The sequence below is a fragment of the Bidens hawaiensis genome, unplaced genomic scaffold (assembly GCF_021521415.1).
Source record: "Bidens hawaiensis isolate Kalapana, Puna unplaced genomic scaffold, B.hawaiensis_p1.1 tig00041901_1, whole genome shotgun sequence".
Classification (NCBI taxonomy): Eukaryota; Viridiplantae; Streptophyta; class Magnoliopsida; order Asterales; family Asteraceae; genus Bidens; species Bidens hawaiensis.
Window position 1 is genome coordinate 21,160 of NW_027505749.1, and position 21,187 is coordinate 42,346.

The 21,187-nt window shown below is 36.1% G+C and overlaps 2 protein-coding genes and 2 pseudogenes across 2 annotated transcripts; 2 read left to right on the plus strand and 2 right to left on the minus strand.

Annotated features, from left to right (window-relative positions):
• The first annotated feature begins 2,051 nt into the window (after positions 1-2,051).
• Positions 2,052-6,665, plus strand: LOC143615113 (ankyrin repeat-containing protein At2g01680-like). Its single transcript, XM_077088343.1, has 3 exons — positions 2,052-2,403; positions 4,141-4,550; positions 5,343-6,665. The coding sequence occupies exons 1-3, from the start codon at positions 2,088-2,090 to the stop codon at positions 6,210-6,212; spliced, it is 1,596 nt and encodes a 531-aa protein (XP_076944458.1). The 5' UTR covers positions 2,052-2,087; the 3' UTR covers positions 6,213-6,665.
• A 134-nt stretch (positions 6,666-6,799) lies between these two features.
• Positions 6,800-10,496, minus strand: LOC143615112 (receptor-like protein EIX2). Its single transcript, XM_077088342.1, has 2 exons — positions 7,226-10,496; positions 6,800-7,015 (listed from the first exon to the last, which is right to left on the minus strand). The coding sequence occupies exon 1, from the start codon at positions 10,187-10,189 to the stop codon at positions 7,322-7,324; it is 2,868 nt and encodes a 955-aa protein (XP_076944457.1). The 5' UTR covers positions 10,190-10,496; the 3' UTR covers positions 6,800-7,015; positions 7,226-7,321.
• Positions 10,497-13,845: 3,349 nt separating this feature from the next.
• LOC143615108 (ankyrin repeat-containing protein At2g01680 pseudogene) lies at positions 13,846-17,137 on the plus strand (annotated as a pseudogene).
• A 473-nt stretch (positions 17,138-17,610) lies between these two features.
• Positions 17,611-20,953, minus strand: LOC143615109 (receptor-like protein EIX2; annotated as a pseudogene).
• Positions 20,954-21,187: the final 234 nt, after the last annotated feature.

The window sequence follows — 21,187 nt, forward strand, 5'->3', positions numbered from 1 at the left end:
CCGGACACAACGATAATTTACAAGAGTGAATCAATAACCTTCATTAGTATCATTACTTTAAGTGTATGCTTTTTTTTATAAATTAAAACAAAATCCAAAAAAATAATAAACTCTGTATTTTTCCTCGCGTGATACAATAGGCAACTTGTACGTTAAAAAAAGAGTACTTATAGCGATACTAAATTTAATTATACGAAATGTGTTTTCTGTCAAAAAAGATAAAAGTGATGAGTGACTCATAAAAATATCAACACATGTTTTACATTAATAGACACAGATAGCATATATAGTTGGAGCTTCTAACACTAATCTACGCTACAATTCATAGTGGGCTTCTTCAATCCCTTCAAGATACCACTTAACTCAATACTATATGATAGGTATTATATTATATTTAATTGTTATAATAATACTACCCACGTGGGAGACTTTACATAAAGAAGTCTTTATATAGTTCATGTTTCTTTGAAGTTAGGTCCCCTCCTTGTATTTATCTATTGCCATGTTACTATTCTTTTATACATGTACTTTCCAAACAATAATAAGCTATACTCTCCTCGTCCCGTTTTAACGCTCTGTTCCCGAGTTGAGTTTAGGAAAGAAAGGAAAAGAATCATTTCCTTTCTGTTCTTTTCATTTTCTTTCCTCTTTTCTCTTCCTTTCCATCTAATTCTTTCCAATTTAAAAAGAAAACAAACACATCCAATTTATCCTTCATTTGCCTTGTTTTTCCTTTCCTTTCTTTTCTTTTCTTTCCTTTAATGAAACTCGGGAACACACATTTCCTTGTTTCTTTTCATTTCTTTCCTTTAATGAAACTCGAGAACACAACACTCAACTTCTTTCTCTCCATTTTATTTCCTTTCTTTCGTTTAATGAGACTCAGGAACACAGCGTAAATGTCATGAGACTCAAAACACACAAATTAAGAAATGTGATCATTTTATTTTATGAGCTGTAAAATGACAATAATGTCCTTTAAGTTATTATGACATTTAAATTGGGAAAACCAAAAATTAGAAATTGAAACATCTAGTATATGTAATAGTAAGGACACAATTGAAAATTGAATTTATATGTATAGAAAAGATATTTAAATTGAAACAACCAAAAATGAAAAAATGAACATTTAAAATGGGACGAAGGCAGTACAACATTTTCTGTTTGTCTCAGTTTAATAATACTAAGAAAAGAAATAAAAAAGGAATACATACAAAAGTAAAGAATGTAAATGACGTAAAGTAAAACATAATAAATAAAAAACAAAAAATAATAATAGTTCAAAGACTAAAAAAAATCAAAATGGAAAGTGACCGCAAGATTTCAAGTTTAAATCCGATCTCAATCAGGTTTTATTGCAATGGCCTCTCAAGTGATGAGCTTTTCTCGAAATAGGAGATTGAGTCATCCAGTTCTTCCTCTGATCACATGTGTATAATTGCACATTTAAAATATTTTTTTTTACGACCAACAAACATAGAATTCTAAGAAACTCCGTACGGGGTGACCCAATGACTAAGGGGTCAGCTGGCCAACCTAGCCGCACGGAACCCTTAAACGCCTCCAAGTTATCTTCAGTTCCGGAGAAAACCCACCCGCCCGAATGCCAACCGGAGGTAAAACCTGGTTGCCCTCAAGATCGAACTGGAGATCAAAGAGATCCTGATCTTCCTTTATTTGTTTGTTAAAAATAAACAAGTCTGTGAGGGAAATTGGTGGCTTGTGGAAGTGTGAATTTCCGGCAATATCTTACCGCCGGCGCCGTAAAATTTAATTAATAATAATTATTTTACAGTAAAACAAGTCTGATCAGTTTAAATGTTTGCTGAATTTTACAGCACAAAACGAATACTATTATTATTATTATTATTATTATTATTATTATTATTATTACAATACCCATATGGACCCCCACCATCAATTATTATTATTCTACATATCACTGAAACTTAAAAGGATTCCCTTTTCTTCTCTATTCTTCTCACCGTTGAATAATAATATGAGATAATAACACTAACAAATAACAATAACAATAATAATAATAGATAATATTAATAAAAACCCAGATCACAGAAACTGTACACACCATGGATTCATCAACACCATCATCATCCAAGTCACCTCGCTTCATCTCACACCAAGCCTTATTCGCAGCCGTCCGGTCAGGTGACGTGGCAACGATCAAACGGATCGTGAACGACGATGATAATAATAATAATAAGGGTTTGATGGCGATGCAGAACGACGGCGGAGAGACGGCGGTGTACGCGGCGGCGGCGGAGAGTGGTGGTTCGGAACAAGTGTTTGATTACTTGATTAAGTTTTGTGACGTGGAAGTTGTGAAGATTAGGCCTAAAGCAGATTTTAATGCATTTCATGTTGCTGCTGAAAAAGGGTATTTAGGTAATTTTGTTGTTTGCTTTGTTATCATATTTGTTGGTGTTTTTGATTGCATCAAGATGGAAACTTTTTTGGGTTGGTAGGGGTGTAAACTAGTCGAGTTAACTTAAAAGTGTTTGAGTTTGAGCTCAGCTCGTTACAAGTTTTTTTTTTCTAAACCTCGGGCTCGGCTTGTTAGTATTTTTTTCAGGCTCAAGCTCGGCTTGTTTTAACTTCCAAGAGCTCGAGCTCGAGCTCAACTAGTAAGTCGTTTTTTCAAGCTCTGAAAAAGGGTATTTAGGTAATTTTGTGGTTTACTTGGTTTTGTGAATTTGATTGGATTGATTTGGTTTTTGGGGTTTTGTTGTTTGGTTGGGATTTGAGATGGTGGTGTTTTTGATTGTATCAAAAGTGAAATATTTGGGTAAGGGTGAGTCTAGCTGAGCCCGAGCTTGGGTTTTAACTTACATGGGCTTGTGCTTGAGTTTGGATTGTTTTGTTTTTTTTTCTTCTAAAGTTCGAGTTTACAAGAGCTCGAAATTGAGCTCGGCTTGCTTCGAGGTTTTTTTTTTTTTTTTTTTTTAAGCTCAACTTCAGCTCATTAGTCTTTTTATAGGCTCGAGCTCAGTTCGTTTTAACTTACAAGAGCTTGAGCTCAGTTCATTTTAGCTTACAAGAGCTCGAGCTCAGGTAGTGAGATGTTGGTGTTTTTGGTTTTTGATTGTATTAAGAGTAAAATATTTGGGTAAGGGTGAAAACGAGTTGAGCAAAGTCTAAGCTTGACTAGGCTAGAATTCGGCTTGCTTTAACTTACAAGAGCTTGATTTTGAGCTCAGCTCGTTTTAACTTACAAGAGTTCGAGTTTGAGCTCAGCTTGTTACAACGTTTTTTTTGTTTTTTTTTCTAAACCTCGAGCTCGGCTCATGAGTGTTTTTTAGGCTCGAGCTTTACTAGACTCGAGCTTGGATTGTTTTAACTTACAAGAAATTGATTTCGAGCTCGGCTCGTTTTAACTTACAAGAGCTCGAGTTTGAGCTCAGCTCGTTTTGAGTTTTTTTTATTAACTCGAGTTCAGTTCGTGCGTGTTTTTTTAGGCTCGAGCTTTACTAGACTCGAGCTTGGATCGTTTTAACTTACAAGAACTTGATTTCAAGCTCGGCTCATTGTAACTTACAAAAGCTTGAGTTTGAGCTCAGCTCGTTTTGATTTTTTTTTATAACTCGATTTTGGCTCGTTAGTGTTTTTTAGGCTTGAGTTTGACTTGTTTTAGCTTACAAGAGCTTGAGCTTGAGCTTGGCATGTTTCGAGCTCTTTTTCTAAACCTTGAGCTCGACTCATGAGTCAAAATTTCAAGCTCTAGCTCGGCTCGGGTTTGACTTGTTTATTATTTATCAAATAATTAGTATGCATTTTTAACTATTGTTATATATGTTTTGTGAAAAAGCTTAACAAGCCTAAGCTCGACTCAAGCTCTTGTGCTATGCCGACAAAATACCGTGAAACCAAGCCATTAGTAAGTAGTAACGGTGTGGTTTTGTTCGGTTTCAAATTTAAACGGTTTGATTTTGGTTTACAATGATAAAAAAACTAATAATAATGATTTGGCTCACTTTTGGACCTAAAAACCGTCAAAACCATACCGTGAACACCCCTAGGATAAAGCAGTGAACCGATACAACGATATAAACCCTTGATATATTATCGTTCGGGTATAGAGAAAGATGAGTTTTTTTTTTTTTAACATTTGTTGTTATAATCCAGGTATCGTTAACAAGCTTTTGGCCTTGTGGCCCGAGCTATGTAAAGTATGTGACGGGAAGAACACGAGCCCGTTATATTCAGCAGCAGTGAAGGATCATCTGGATGTTGTGAAGGCCATTTTAGATGCAGATCCTAGTTGCATAAGGATAGTGAGAAAGAATGGGAAAACCGCATTGCATACAGCAGCAAGATATGGTAAAACAAGTATGGTAAAAACGCTTATTGAACGAGATTCGGGAATTGTGGCGATTAAAGATAAAAAGGGTCAAACTGCACTTCATATGGCGGTCAAAGGGCAGAGTACTGATGTCGTGGAGGATTTGTTGAATGCGGATCCCTCGATTCTAAACGAACGTGACAAGAAGGGTTGCACTGCTATTCATATGGCTGTTAGGAAATGTCGACCGGAGGTACATTTTGTTAATTTGTTGGCTATTTCTTGTCTTTACCGTGTTTTGAATGCTAAACTGAGGTGGTGAAATGGATCGGTTCGATAAACGGGTCAAAACAGGCTCAGGTCGAAATGTGTCCTTATCAGGGTGGGCTGACCGTTACAATTCATTTTTTTTGAAATTTGTAATGACAGATATATCAAGTGAAATGGGTCATTCTGGCCGGCCCGGCCCATTAAGCAACCCTATATATAATCCAACATTTTTACATAAAAGTTAAGAGGTCAACCTGGCCAGGCCCGTTAAGCAACGCTTTAGAAAATCCAATTTGGTTTATAAAAAAGTTAAGTGGTCAACCTGGCCAGGCCCGTTAAGCAAACCTTTATAGAATCCAAATTTTTACAAAAAAGTTAATAGGTCAACCTGGTCAGGCCCGTTAAGCAACGCTATAGAATTTTTACAAAAAATGTTAATTTGTCGGTCAGCTTGTTAAGCAATCCTATATATATAATCCAATTTTTTTTACAAAATTGTTAATGGGCCGACCTAGCCCGTTAAGCAACCCTTCACAGAATACAAATTTTTACAATAATGTTAATGGGTCGGCCTAGTCTGTTATGTAGCCCTATATATAATCCAAATTTGTTTACAAAAATGTTAACGGGTCAACCCGGTCCAGCCTGGCACCATTTGCTTTTCTCAAAAAAATATTAATGGGTCGGGTCGGCCCGTTAAAAAAAAAGCTGTTGTATTTCATTCATTTATACCCTTTTCAAAAGCTTATTTGAAAATTATGGTTAAATTGTTCAGATTGTAAGCCTGTTGCTGAGCTACACCTCAATTAGTGTCAATGTAATCAATCATCAACAAGAAACCGCAATGGATATAGCTGACAAGCTGAGCTACGGCCCACCGAAGTTAGAAATCATGGAGGCCTTAACCGAAGCTGGTGCCAAACACGCTCGCCATGTTAGCAGAATCGATGAAGAAATGCAACTCAAACGGACCGTTAGTGACATCAAACACGAAGTCCACTCACAACTGTTACAAAACGAAAAAACACAAAGACGGGTTTCGGGTATTGCTAAAGAACTCAAAAAGATTCACCGGGAAGCGGTGCAAAACACCATCAACTCGTTAACAGTCGTTGCGGTTTTATTCGCATCGATAGCCTTTTTGGCAATCTTTAACCTCCCGGGCCAGTATTGGAACTCGGATAAACGGGCCGGTGAAGCCCATATAGCCCACACTACAGCTTTTTGGGCCTTTTGTCTTTTTAACGCCACGTCACTGTTTATATCATTAGCAGTCGTGGTGGTTCAAATCACACTAGTCGCGTGGGACACACAGGCCCAGAGACAGATCGTGTCGGTTGTGAACAAGCTAATGTGGGCCGCGGGGATTAGCACGTGCGGGGCGTTTTGTTCGATTGCTTTCGTGGTAGTTGGTAAAAGGAGTACTTGGATGGCTGTTACAATTACTGTTGTTGGTGTACCAATTCTTGTGGGGACACTTGTGAGCCTGTGTTGGTTTGGTTTTAGGCAACGGTTTCGGCTTTCTGGTAACGATTCTCAGAGGCGGATTAGGAGGGCGAGTGGAAGTAAGTCGTTCTCGTGGTCGATTTATTCGGCTAATATTTCGGACGATGAATCCGATCGGGAAAAGATATACGCTTTGTGAATGTCGGAGTTTGCCACTAATTCTAAAAGAGATCTATTTGATAATCTCTTGTGTGTTTTGTAGGTTATGTTACTTATGTATATATATTATTAATGTATAGGATCCGAGTTTCGAGTGTTTAAAATCGACGATCTAAACATTGTTGGTGTAACAATGTGTGTGGCTAAAGAGGCATTTTCACTCCTTTTTGTTATCTTTGCATTATGATGTATCATAAGAATGTGCGGTAGCGCTGGTTATCATCATTTGCATCAGGATGTTCAACGCACGTGATTTATAGTTTCATACTCTGTAAATATGATTTGAAGACAATAAACAACTGTTACTGATAATCTTTGCAGGTCGTGTAACAGGCCAAAAGTGTTGAGGTCAATTTTTGTTGGCTCAAAACGGGTTGCTAAAAAAAGTATCGATTTGGATCAGGTAAAATGGTTTCTCACCTCATCAGCTCATCTCATCGACGCATCTGATCGGTTAGTTTATATAGAGATCGATTGAACAGTTTGTAAAGTTACATGTACACATTATGTAAAGTTTTGTACTTTTTGAACTGAGTTCTTATTATGAATTTAAAACCAGAAATAACCTTGCAGATTAAGTAACATACTTTATTGCTATGAAACACAAAGTTCTTACACACACATAAAAAGATAAACTTAAATTGTTTTGGAAACAACATAGTTAACAGCAATAAAAACATTGAACAACATACTTAAGCTAGATATGAAACACAGATATTCTAGTATCTTTGAAGTCCATGATATAAGTTCATCATCCTTGAACACGTCCACTAAAAAGGGTATCTACAAATATCAGAATCACGACAACAGAGTTACGAGTGTGTAAATCTAGAGCAATACGTTTTCAGTAACTTATAATTTTGACAATGTTTTATACTTGTGTAAATGGAAATGATATGTGAATAACATATATATAGTTATGTAATAAACTCGGTTATTATCTCAATTCTGATAATCATTTATAATATGGTGTATGTGAATCTAAGAATGCACCTGCTCCTTAGAAAAACGTCCCCTTTAGGCGAGCAAGATTCACTAGAGTAGACACTATTAACCAACCGTAAACATTTTCAAACATGTCAAAGTAAGCTACCCTCCAGCTCCTGACGAAGTGCAAATCCCAAGTAGTCCTATGAATCCAACAACGAACCCTGGGCCCATGCTAAAATAAAACCACAAGATGTTATCATCATCATCTTCATCTTTGCCAACATGATTAAATGATGAATTGTTTCCTTTGCAACTCCTTGATAATGGTTGCCCACATAGTCCGTCATTCCCCTTGTAAATATAGGGGTCCACAAAAGTCTGGAGCTGACTTCCAACCGGGATTGCACCAGATAAGTTGTTGAACAATAGGTTCAAGTAGCTTAGAAAGTTCAAGCTCGTCAAACTTTGAGGAATCTGACCAGACAACATGTTCATCGACAGATCTAATGATTCCATTTGGCTTAGATTTCCAATCGTCAGTGGAATGTGCCCCTTGAGTTGGTTCCTTGAAAGATTCAAGCTCTTCAATCCGGAAAGGTTAATCAATACATCTGGAATTTCTCCTGTAATGTTGTTGCTTGACAGGTCCAAGGATGTGAGAAACTGAATTGTCTTGGTGTACACCAACTGAGTTCCCTTCATAGAAGCCAAAATATATTCTACATAAATACTGTCCCCCAAATCAGTGGTGTCTTCTAAACTAATTTGTTCGGTGGCCGTACCACTTAAATTCTGGAAACAACTAGGGATAGTTCCTGTTATGTTGTTATGGGCCAAGCTTAAATATTGAAGAGCATTGAGCTGACAAAGCTGTAGCGGAATCTTTCCTGTAAACTTATTCGACTGGAGATTCAAGAATCTAAGTTTAGATAGATTTTCACCAATCCAGAAAGGTATAGTTCCCATGAACAAATTGTTCCCTAAATCTAAGGTTACCAGTTTTGTCAGATTCTGTAAAAATAGCGGAAGATTCCCCTCTAATATGTTGTTGTGCAGGTGCAATGACTTCAGTCCTGTAAGAGAACCAAATGAACGTGGAACAACACCGGTTATGGTGTTATCGGAAAGATCCATAGCTTCCAGGAGAGTCGAGTTCCATAAGCATCCAGGAAGCGTTCCATAAAATTTATTTCTCGATAAATCCAACACACCGAGGAAATCATTGTTGCATATATGTACCGGAATGTTTCCAGTAAAGTTGTTTTTAGAGAGATTAACTTCTTCCAGCTTTGAGTTCCTTATTTCATCTGTTTTAGGAAGATGTCCGGACAGTAAGTTATCTGAGAGATCCAAAACCAAGATGCTATGACTCTTCCATAAGTGTACTGGAATGTTTCCTGTGAAGCGGTTTTTAGAGAGAAAAACATATTGCAGATTTGGGTTCATAGCTCCGTCTGTTAGAAGAATATGTCCTGACAGTAAGTTATCTGAGAGATCCAGGATCTCGATGCTAGGATTCTTCCATAAGTGTGCTGGAATGTTTCCTGTGAAGCGGTTTCTAGAGAGAAAAACATATTGCAGATTTGGGTTCATAGCTTCGTCTGTTAGAGGAATATGTCCTGACAGTAAGTTATCTGAGAGATCCAAATAATACACATTTGATGGAAATGCATCTAGTGACCCCTCAAATTTATTCGAGTTCATCCTCAGGATCCCATCCCCTTTATAGTTAGTAGTGTTGAAATGAATTCGAGGCAGTTTGCCACTGATCTGGTTATTAGATAAATCCAAGTATCGAATACGAGACAGAATGTTTTCAAACCATGGTGGTATTGTATCTTTAATACTCGTGTTATAAAGATCTAATCTCTGAATATTTCTCTGTGTTTGAAGCCAATTTGGGAAGCGGGGTCCAATGTTACAAGAACTTGCAATAAATACACGTAGTTGGAATGTAGCAATCCATCGAGAGCTGAAATTCAGCGTTAATGAATTCGACGACAACGACAAAATCTTGAGCCTTGAAAGTTGTCCAATACTCATGGGAACATTCCCACTCAGTTGATTATAATCAAGATATAAGTATTCTAGCCTCAAGAGTAGTCCAAGGCTTGCGGGAATAAGACCAGAAAACTTATTTCTCGAAAGGTCCAGATGAACAAGATTGATCATTCCATGAAAATCAGGAATTTTGCCATAGAATTGGTTATGACTAAGGTCCAGATGCAAGAGAGCGTTAAGGTTTGATATCCAGACAGGAAAAGTGGAGTTGATGTGGTTGAAAGAGAGATCGAGTGACGTAAGAGAGGTGAAATTGACGAATTTAACGGAAGGGATATTTGTGATTTCAGCACTTCCCAGGTTTAATGTATGCAAAGAATGAAGCATATTAACTCGATGGAACCAATCAGTGTGGTTGCCCATGGTTGTACCCGTTAAGTCCAGGTACCTTAAAGATGATAGCGAAGAAACCCATTCCAAATCATCTCCTAGATCAAGATATTGTAAGTCATCTCTGAGATCAAGATATTGTAACTTTGAGAGATTTCCAAGATGATGAGGAACCACTCCGCCTAAACCTGAGTCTGACAAACTAAGGTATTCCAAATGCTCAAACGATCCAAAGAATTCAGGAATGTTACCTGAGAAATTGTTAAAGCTCAAGTCCAAGTAATGCAAATGCTTCAAATTCTGTAACGATGGACTCAACTCACCACCTACCTTTTTTTCTCCCGGAAAATAACCTACTACGTCGTCATATGTTGGATCGAAAGACACTTGAGATCGAAGATCAAGTTTGATAACATGACCATTTCTACCGTCACACCCAACTCCATGCCATTCACAACACTCTTCTCCTGTCCATGTTGACAGAAGATTATATTCGTCTGTGAGGTTTCGTTTGAATAGAAGAAGTGATTGCCTTTCCCTTTGGATACATGTAACATTTGAGGAAGTGGTGATGATGCTTAAGCCGAATGTTTGGAACAAGAGGAATGTAAAAATGAGAATAAAACTGGCTTCCATTTTGGATAAAGTTTAGTCTCACAAGAGCATAGACAAAAAATTAAACTAGTAATTATAAACATTATTTCTCTATATAACGTATACTTCGGTTTAGAGCTGCTCGGTCCACCATATATTGACACCAGATTTAGAGTCATTTAGAGTCACACACATACTTGTAACGTTATCTGGCTGCAGATTTTTTTCTATGGAAACTTTCTTTATTTTGTAACGTTTATATTGTTTTCGCATATGGATTTTTTTTAGTAGGAAATCAAACCGAATCATAAAATTCCACACTTTGTATATCTATAAATGCGTGTAACAAGACGAATTCATAAATATTTGTATGTAAGTCTCATCTAGTTCTAGATTCAATGAATTATAAATATTAACCACACAGTTCATTTAAAAGGGTCAAGTTATTTTACAAAAAGAAACAAAAATGAAAATGATGAGAAAGATTTATAGCCACATAAAAAAATCTCTAAAAATTAATATAACATAAAATCATAACTCAAAATTTAATAAAATAAACGAAAATAGTAAAAACACAAAAATGTTTCCACCGTCTTCCTCGTTTTTTAAAAAAACAAACAAAAAAAAACATTGTTGAGAGAAAAAGATCATTGTGTCTTTTTGTTATCATTGTGTTTTGTGTTCTTTTCCTTGACGTTGTGTATTTTTTTCTTGATATTGTGTTTTATTATTTAACATTGTGTTATATTTTGTTCGACATTTTGTTATATTTTATGATATATTGTGTACTTTTTTTTTTAGTTATAATTGTGTTTTTTTGTTTATTTTAGTCATTGTGTCTTTTGTCTCACAATTGTGTCTTTTTGGCATTTTTTTTAACGGAAATGACAAGGGAAACATTTAGTCTTTTTAAAATTTTCATTTTTTATTTATATTTTGAGTTATGTTTTTTTAATAATTTTTTTAAATGACTTTTTAAAGGGTTTTTTTGTGTAGTTACAAATCTTTTTCACACTTCTCATTTTTGTCACTCCTTCTATTTTAACATTTCCCATTTAACATAGTTTATTTTAATACTTGCAACGTTATGGTATTTGAAAATAAAATGCAAAATATCTTAGTGTCTTATTGTTGACATATATGGTTCTTATTTTTCAATTCAATGTCAAAAACATGTTTTTATAAGTATTCTCTAATATATTTTTCTGGTATTGTATTTTTCATATGTTGGAGTTGGCCTGCTTATATTATGTTTCATATTTTTTTTTCCTGGTATTGTATTTTTTAGTGTCTTATCGGTGTTAAGAAACGCTATGGAATACATTTTTTTACAAAAACTTTAATGGATTGGCTCGGTTTGTTAAGAAACCCTATATATAATCCAATTTTTTTCTTTAGCAAAAATGTTTATGGGTCAACCCAGCCTGCCCGTTAAGCAACCCTTCATAGAGTCCATTTGTTTTTTTTACAATAAATGTTAATGGGTCGGCCTGGCCAGCCTGGTCCGTTAAACCAACCATTCACAAAATCCCTTTTCTTTAAAATAAGCAAGGTTAGAGACCCGCGTGTTGCTGCGGTTCGAACTTAATTCGTGAAGGAACCCTAACCCCTCCGCTCGTTACCCTTTCTTTATAGCTGCTTTAAAAAATGCGTTGCAGCGGGACGTAATGGTAACTTGGCATGTATTGGTTCGTTATGGTACCATTGATGGACATTTATGGTGGCAAAAGTCCAAAGTACAAAGAACAAACTTTTGGTGTCCAAATTCCAAAAAAAAAAACTAAATTTTAATTTGTATGTTGCCTCTTATTAATATGTCAGAGATCCCATACGTTGCTGCAGCTCGAACTTGATTCGTGAGTAACACCTACCCGAAAGAATCCAAACCGCCACGTTGTGGGGCGACATGACGGTAACTCGATGTCGACCGGGTTCATGACGGTATCGCAAAAGAATATTTTGTAGGTTCAGTGCCATTTGTAAAAAATTAAGTGTTTTGTTGTTGAAGTTGAGATGCTAAAACTTATAACAAAAGTGTAAAATGCGTGAAATTATAGTGACTAAAATATGAAAAACATAACTTGTGTCACAAAAGTTGAAACTGAAGAATTAACACTTTTTAACGTGACTTTTAAATTTTTTTTGTGATAAAATAGAAATTTTAAATTTTCTACCTTTTCCTTTTAATATATAAAAGTGGAATGGGAAGAAATATAGTAAAAAAAAGGGAAGAAGAAGTATGATCTAGTAGACAAACATGTAAATAATAGCTTGAATATGTTGTACACTTTACTTTAAAAATAGTATATTAAATGAATAGTTGAAAATTGTAAGACAAAGCAAAAGTGGTTTGTATGTAATTTACTATTATTATAATAAAACAAGTTTATTCAGAGCAACCCTCCTTTTAATTCTAACTTGGTATTATTATGACTGAAGGCAGTACGTATGTTTAGCGGTTTTAACTACAGGTAAACCATTTCATCTTATTTTCTTATTCATTGATTTGCAGTTCTATTTTTAGATTACTGTCACATTCATTGAAAACGTCTAAATTTGAAAAACAATGACTTGGTTTTAAACCGTCATATAATTACTTGGGAAATTGGCTATTTCATCTTCATTCTGTCGTGAGGTATCAAACGAGCCTATCATCTACTATTCTCTAATTTGTAAATTGAAGTCTGTTATTAGTTTATACAAAAGACACTATTTTTTTCAGTATGATAATTTTGTTAAGAGGCCATATGCCTTTGAAGTATGAATATCGACTTATTTAATTCGATTAGTACGGAGGCTTATTGTGTATTTATCAAGTTTGTTTAGTTTACAATGTAGGTGACTTATCCCGGCAAAGTTCTTATATGCCAAGTAGAATGTCTTAAAGAGGTTCTTCTTCGAGCATTTAGTGGCGGAGATGATGCTTGATATCTAAGATTGGTCAGACTGTTGGTAAATAAACAGCATCTTGATTTCCATATTATGTTCCTTTATATTTTAGAAAAAAATATTATCTTTTCTTGTAGTGATTAAGATCTTGAAATCTTGTAATTTATTGGTATCCAGGCTCCAAGTTTGATTACAGAAGCCAATTATGAAGCTCTTTTATTGGTGGATGCACTTTTAAGGTTATGACTTCAATTGTTTTCGTTTTATATCATTGCTTTTTATCAAAACATATTGGATTTTATGAATCTTGAATTTGTTGTTTACAAAATGCATTTTATGTATTGTGTAATTAGCAATTTTATTTACAAAACGTCTTTTTATGCTTTGAGTCATTAGCAAATCACCGTATAGTGGGTATGTGGCTTATTGGTGTACCCGTGTACGACCCAACATGAGAACTTAATTATGTGCTACAAGAAGTATGTTTTGCATTTTACTTATTGGTGTACGCCCCAATATGAGAACTTAATTGCACATAATTTTATTTACAAAATGCCTTTATGTAGTTGCATGATGGTTGTTTTCAATTTAATTTAATTTTAATTTTTTTGTTTAATTCTTCTTAAAATCGCAGGTGTGCGTAAAGTTTTTGTAAAAGAATCAATACATTTAACATCATGGGTGTGAAACAAGCTAAATAAGGAACTTGGATGTGTTTCATCATACAGAAGATCATTTGTCACATATTGTTGGTAAGTTTTTTGCACTAAAAATTCCCTTGATCTTTTGATGGACCTGTCTTAGTAAGCATGGCCTTGCAATGTATGGCTGCAACATTCATATCATGTAATCATTTCAAGAAAGCTAAATGTGCTTTAATTAGAGGAACAATTGGAAACAATGTTGTAGCAACTATGTCACTTTTTTGGCTATGGATCAGGTTTGGTTCTGACCAAAATGGAGTTGTGTCAAAGCGGGCCAATAGATAAGATCAATATTTATGTCACTATGTCACTTTTTGGCTATGGATCAGGTTTGGTTCTGACCAAAATGGAGTTGTGTCAAAGCGGGCCAATAGATAAGATCAATATTAGTCAACGGGTCAAAATTATAATTTTAGTAAGCGGGTCAAAATGTTGTTTTTAGTAAACATATCACACATCATTTTCAGTTAACGTGTCAAATTTATCGTTTTCCAGTGTTGATGCTTGAAAGATATTACTGGGTTATCATAATTTTAGCTTACAAAGAGATTTGATGTTTTCATGTCTTGGGTCATAGAAATCTTTTTGAATTATATTTTGTTGGATCTGCTTTGGTACTTGGTGCTTGCTTATATACATATTAATATGAAATATTGTTTCTTTTTTCTTTTCTAAAACTGCCTGTTTTGACCAAAAAATTTTGGTCATGACCTTAAAATGAATTTAGCCATGACCAATTATGACTTGAACATGTTTTGGACATAACCTGTTTTGACCCTAACCAAATTGGACCGTTTTCAAATTGGACCATTTTGACTAGAACCCATTCTGAGCCGAACACCATATGACCTGGGATACCTATTCGACGTGAGTCGTGACTCGCCTTTTTCGCCAGGAATAGATAGACTGCATGCTCGGTTACTTTTAAGCCATTGGACTTTTTTTTTAATTTAGTTAAATATTATTGCATACCCCTTTTGACATTTAAAAATAAATGATAAACTGAAACGGTCCATTTAAATTTATGCAGTATGAAATTACTTAACATATTCATCATATTCTTCTAAACTCACAAAGTTTTCAATTCATTACTTCAAACTTATGATAATGTGTTTTGTGGTGTAAATATAGGATCGGGCAAGAGCTTGGAACTGAATTAACGGTGAACTGACCGTACCCCAAACCGACACAGGTGAACAAGTAGAGTATACTAGGGCGCTTGAGAGAACCATGTCGAAGGAACTCGGAAAAATGACCCCGTAACTTCGGGAGAAGGGGTGTGAGGTAGCCTGCTGGGACTTTGCTAGAAAAGCGATTAGCGGCTTAATGCATGGATTTGAGCTGTGAAAGGCCTTTGTAAGTGCCTTGCTCATGCCTTCCTTACCCCCGCTACACTCTCACTCCAAACTACACCTGCTGAGCAAGATGCATTGCGATTTCCTCTTCTGTGGACGCACCTATGACCCGCCCCCGTTTGACTGCCGCTCGGGGATGTAGTTGTAGATACGTTAGTCGTAGTGAAACAAGGTTCTCTACAAATCTATGGCGCCGTTTATTATTGTTACTCCTGAATAAAACTTAATTTTGGTGGGTGGTCTTCCCATTTTTGATGTATGCTTTGACATTTTTGTTGTCACGGCTAGCCTAAAATAAGTGTGTTTGATTTATAATGATTTGTGTTAGCTTCCATGTGTTGGGTTTCTTGAATGATGAATTGGGTGTGTATTTTTTCGATTTAATTAATATTAATGAAGTTTTGACTTTTGTTGGTGATTCTTTGCTATCTAAGCTATAACATTGACAAGCTAGCATGTTTTAGTGATGTTCAGTTCTCTACATGTAGCATAATGGAGAATGGAATATTGTTAGGCTCTCTTTGAAAGAAGTTGATATGGCATGCCAAATGGGTATTAATTGTTTAGCTTTGAATTTGTCTTATCGTCTACACTATTTTTGTTTGTAAGACTATACGGCTATTTATGTATTTTTAAGACTACATGGTTATAAGACAACAACTTTTTTTTTCTTTGTGTGTGTGTGAATTATTTATGTGATTACTTTCACCACATTTCTTGATCAATAATTGGGCTGGTTTTGACGGTTTTATGGTTCGGTTTAGTTGGTTGTGGTTTGACGGTTTTGAACAAATTGTTTACCGAATGCATAATTTTGCCTTAATTTAAAATGTTGAAAATGATAGTTTATGACTAAATGATATAATGCATAATAACTTCATAAATTTAAAATGAAAAAGATAATCTTATAATGAAGTTCCCACATTGATTAATTTTTTATTCTCAGCCCCGTATAATACACGGGTTATAACCTAGTATATATATATAATGTTTACAAGTCGGCCCGCCCGTCCCGTTTATTAAAAAAAAACTTTTGTATTCCATTCATTTATACCCTTTTCAAAAGCTTATTAATTTGAAAATTATGATTAAATTGTTTAGGTTGTAAGCTTCATGCTGAGCTATAGATATAGCTGATAAGCTGAGCAATGGTCCACCGAAGTTAGAAATCATGGAGGCCCTAACCGAAGCTGGTGCCAAACACGCTCGCCATGTTGGCAGATTCGATGAAGAAATGCAACTCAAACGGACCGTTAGTGACATCAAACACGAAGTCCACTCACAAGTCACAACTCTTTACAAAATGAAAAAACACAAAGACGGGTTTCGGGTATTGCTAAAGAACTCAAAAAGATTCACCGGGAAGCCGTTCAAAACACCATCAACTCATTAACAGTCGTTGCGGTCTTATTCGCATCGATAGCTTTTTTGGCAATCTTTAACCTTCCGGGCCAGTACTGGAACTCGGATAAACGGGCGGGTGAAGTCCATATAGCCCACACTACAGCTTTTCGGGCCTTTTGTCTTTTTAACGCCACGTCACTGTTTATATCTTTAGCGGTCGTGGTGGTTCAAATCACGTTAGTGGCGTGGGACACACAAGCCCAAAGACAGATCGTCTCGGTTGTGAATAAGTTAATGTGGGCCGCGGGGATCAGTAGGTGTGGGGCGTTTTGTTCGATTGCTCGTGGTGGTTGGTAGAAGGAGTACTTGGATGGCTGTTACAATTACTGTTGTTGGGGTACCAATTCTTGTGGGGACACTTGTGAGCCTGTGTTGGTTTGGTTTTAGGCAACGATTTCGGCCTTCTGGTAACGATTCTCAGAGGCGGATTAGGAGGGCGAGTAGGAGTAAGTCGTTTTCGTAGTCGATTTACTCGGCTAATATTTCGGACGATGAATCTGATCGGGAAAAGATATATGCTTTGTGAATGTTGAGTTTGCCACTAATCGTTAAAAGATATCTATTCGATAATTTCTTATGTGTTTTGTAGGTTATGTATATATTATTAATGTATAGGATCCAAGTTTCGAGTGTTTAAATCGATGATCTAAACATTGTTGGTGGGGCAAAAGAGGCATTTTCACTCTTTTTGTATCATTGCATTATGATGTATCATAAGAATGTGCGGTCGTGTTTAAATCGATGATCTAAACATTGCAGGTCGTGTAACAGGCCAAAAGTGTTGAGGTCAATTTTTGTTGGCTCAAAACGGGTTGCTAAAAAAGTATCGATTTGGATCTGGTAAAATGGTTTCTCACCTCATCAGCTCATCTCATCGACGCATCTGATCGGTTAGTTTATATAGAGATCGATTGAACGGTTTAGTAACCCTATTATTCAATGAATTGTGCTTGTAAACATGGTGTCCGAGAACAAGTATGATATCGGTTTTTTCAAGTTAGAGGATTCAAGATCATGCATGGGCCAATAAATTTTACATGTACACATTATGTAAAGTTTTATACTTTTTGAACCGAGTTCTTATTATGAAATTTAAAACCAGTAAATAACCTTGCAGATTAAGTAGAATACTTTATTGCTATGAAACACAAAGTTCTTACACAAACATAATAAGATAAAGTTTTCTTGAAAAACATATTTAACAACAATAAAAGCATTGAACAACATACTTAAGCAAGATATGAAACACATATATTCTAGTATCTTTGAAGTCCATGATATAAAGTCATCATCCTTGAACTCGTCCACTAAAAAGGGTATCTACAAATATCAGAAACACGACAATAGAGTAACGAGTGTGTAAATCTAGAGCAATACGTTTTCACTAACTTATAATTTTGACAATGTTTTATACTTGTGTAAATGGAAATGATATGTGAATAACATATATATAGTTATGTAATAAACTCGGTTATTATCTCAATTCTGATAATCATTTATAATATGGTGTATGTGAATCTAAGAATGTACCTGCTCCTTAGAAAAATGTCCTCTTTAGGCGAGCAAGATTCACTAGGGTTGACACTGTTAGCCAACCGTAAATATCTTCAAACATGTCAAAGTAAGCGACCCTCCAACTCCTGCTAAAATGCAAACTCCCAAGTAGTCCCATGAATCCAACAAAGAACCCTGGGCCCATGCCAAAATAAAACCACAAGCCTCCGTCATCATGATCTTCATCTTTGCCAACATGATTAAATGATGAATTGTTTCCTTTGCAACTCCTTGATAGTGGTAGCCCACATAGTCCGTCATTCCCCTCGTAAATATAGGGGTCCACAAAAGTCTGGAGCTGACTTCCAACTGGGATTGCGCCAGATAAGTTGTTGAACGATAGGTTCAAGTAGCTTAGAAAGTTCAAGCTCGTCAAACTTTGAGGAATCTGACCAGACAACATGTTCATCGATAGATCTAATGATTCCATTTGGCTTAGATTTCCAATCGCCGGTGGAATGTGCCCCTTGAGTTGATTTCTTGAAAGATTCAAGCTCTTCAATCCGACAAGGTTCATCAATACATTTGGAATTTCTCCTGTAATGTTGTTGCTTGAGAGGTCCAAGGATTTGAGAAACTTTGTTGTCTTGGTGTACACCAACTCACTTCCCTTCATGGAAGCCAAAATATTATCTTTGTAATAATACCTCCCATATACATTGGCGTGCCCTAAGCTGAAAACTTGATCAGTGGCCATACCACTTAAATTCCGGAAACAACTAGGGATTGTTCCTGTTATGTTGTTATGGGCCAAGCTTAAATATTGAAGAGCATTGAGCTGACAAAGCTGTAGCGGAATCTTTCCTATAAACTTATTCGACTCGAGATTCAAGAATCTAAGTTTAGATAGCTTTTCACCGATCCAGAAAGGTATAGTTCCCATGAACAAATTGTTCCCTAAATCTAAGGTTACCAGTTTGTCAGATTCTGTAAAAATAGCGGAAGATTCCCCTCTAATATGTTGTTGTGCAGGTGCAATGACTTCAGTCCTGTAAGAGAACCAAATGAACGTGGAACAACACCGGTTATGGTGTTATCGGAAAGATCCATAGCTTCCAGGAGAGTCAAGTTCCATAAGCATCCAGGAAGCGTTCCATAAAATTTATTTCTCGATAAATCCAACACACCGAGGAAATCATTGTTGCATATATGTACTGGAATGCTTCCAGTAAAGTTGTGTTTAGAGAGATTAACTTCTTCCAGCTTTGAGTTCCTTATTTCATCTGTTTTAGGAAGATGTCCGGACAGTAAGTTATCTGAGAGATCCAAAACCAAGATGCTAGGACTCTTCCATAAGTGTAATGTTTCCTGTGAAGCGGTTTCTAGAGAGAAAAACAACTTGCAAATGTGGGTTCATAGCTCCGTCTGTTAGAGGAATATGTCCTGACAGTAAGTTATCTGAGAGATCCAGGATCTAGATGCTAGGATTCTTCCATAAGTGTGCTGGAATGTTTCCTGTGAAGCGGTTTCTAGAGAGAAAAACATATTGCAGATTTGGGTTCATAGCTTCGTCTGTTAGAGGAATATGTCCTGACAATAAGTTATCTGAGATATCCAAATAATACACATTTGATGGAAATGCATCTAGTGACCCCTCAAATTTATTTGAGTTCATCCTCAGGATCCCATCCCCTTTATAGTTAGTAGTGTTGAAATGAATTCGAGGCAGTTTGCCACTGATCTGGTTATTAGATAAATCCAAGTATCGAATACGAGACAGAATGTTCTCAAACCATGGCGGTATTGTATCTTTAATACTCGTGTTATAAAGATCTAATCTCTGAATATTTCTCTGTGTTTGAAGCCAATTCGGGAAGCGGGGTCCAATGTTACAAGAACTTGCAATAAATACACGTAGTTGGAACGTAGCAATCCATCGAGAGCTGAAATTCAGCGTTAATGAATTCGACGACAACGACAAGCTCTTGAGCTTTGAAAGTTGCCCAATACTCATGGGAACATTCCCACTCAGTTGATTATCATCAAGAGAAAGGTATTCTAGCCTCAAGGGTAGTCCAAGGCTTGCGGGAATGGGACCAGAAAACATGTTTCCCAAAAGGTCCAAATGAACAAGATTGATCATTCCATGAAAATCAGGAACTTTGCCATAGAATTGGTTACCACTAAGGTCCATATAGAAGAGAGCGGTAAGGTTTGATATCCAGACAGGAAAAGTGGAGTTGATGAAGTTGTAAGAGAGATCGAGTGAACTAAGAGAGGTGAAATTGACGAATTTAACAGAAGGGATATTTGATATTTCAGAATATCCCAGGTTTAATGTATGCAACGAATGAAGCATATCAACTTGATGAAACCAACCAGTGTGGTTATCAATGGTTATACCCGTTAAGTCTAGGTACCGTAATGATGATAGCGGAGAAACCCATCCAAAATCATCCACTCCAAAAGAACCGAAATTTCTTAGATCAAGATATTGTAACTTTGAGAGATTTCCAAGACGATGAGGAACCAATCCGCGTAAACCTGAGTGTGACAAATTAAGGTATTCCAAATGCTCAAACGATCCAAAGAATTCAGGAATGTTACCTGAGAAATGGTTAAAGCTCAAGTCCAAGTAACGCAAATGCTTCAAATTCTGTAACGATGGACTCAACTCACCTTCGAGGAATTTGTCTTGAGATAGAAGATCAAGTTTGACAACATGACCATTTCTACCATCACACCCAACTCCATGCCATTCACAACATTCTTCTCCTGTCCATGTTGACAGAAAATCATATTCGTCTGTGAGGTTTTGTTTGAATAGAAGAAGTGATTGCCTCTCCGTCGGGATGCATGTAATATTTGAGGAAGTGGTGATGATGCTTAAGCCAATTGTTTGGAACAAGAGGAATGTAAAAATGAGGATAAAACTGCAGGTTTCCATTTTGGAGCAGGATAGCAAATAAAATAATTAAAAAAGTAATTTATAAACATTATTTCTCAATACAACGTATACTTTGGTTTAGAGCCAGTCCGCAAGACATTGACCCCAGATTTAGAGTCATTTGTCAAAGTAATTGCTCAAATAAAAAGAAACTTTTCTCTCCAAGTGTTTTTAAGTTTACGGAAAGTTTGTGGAGAAATGGCTTAACTCTTTTATAGGTCCTCAATTTTTGCAACTTTTACATTTC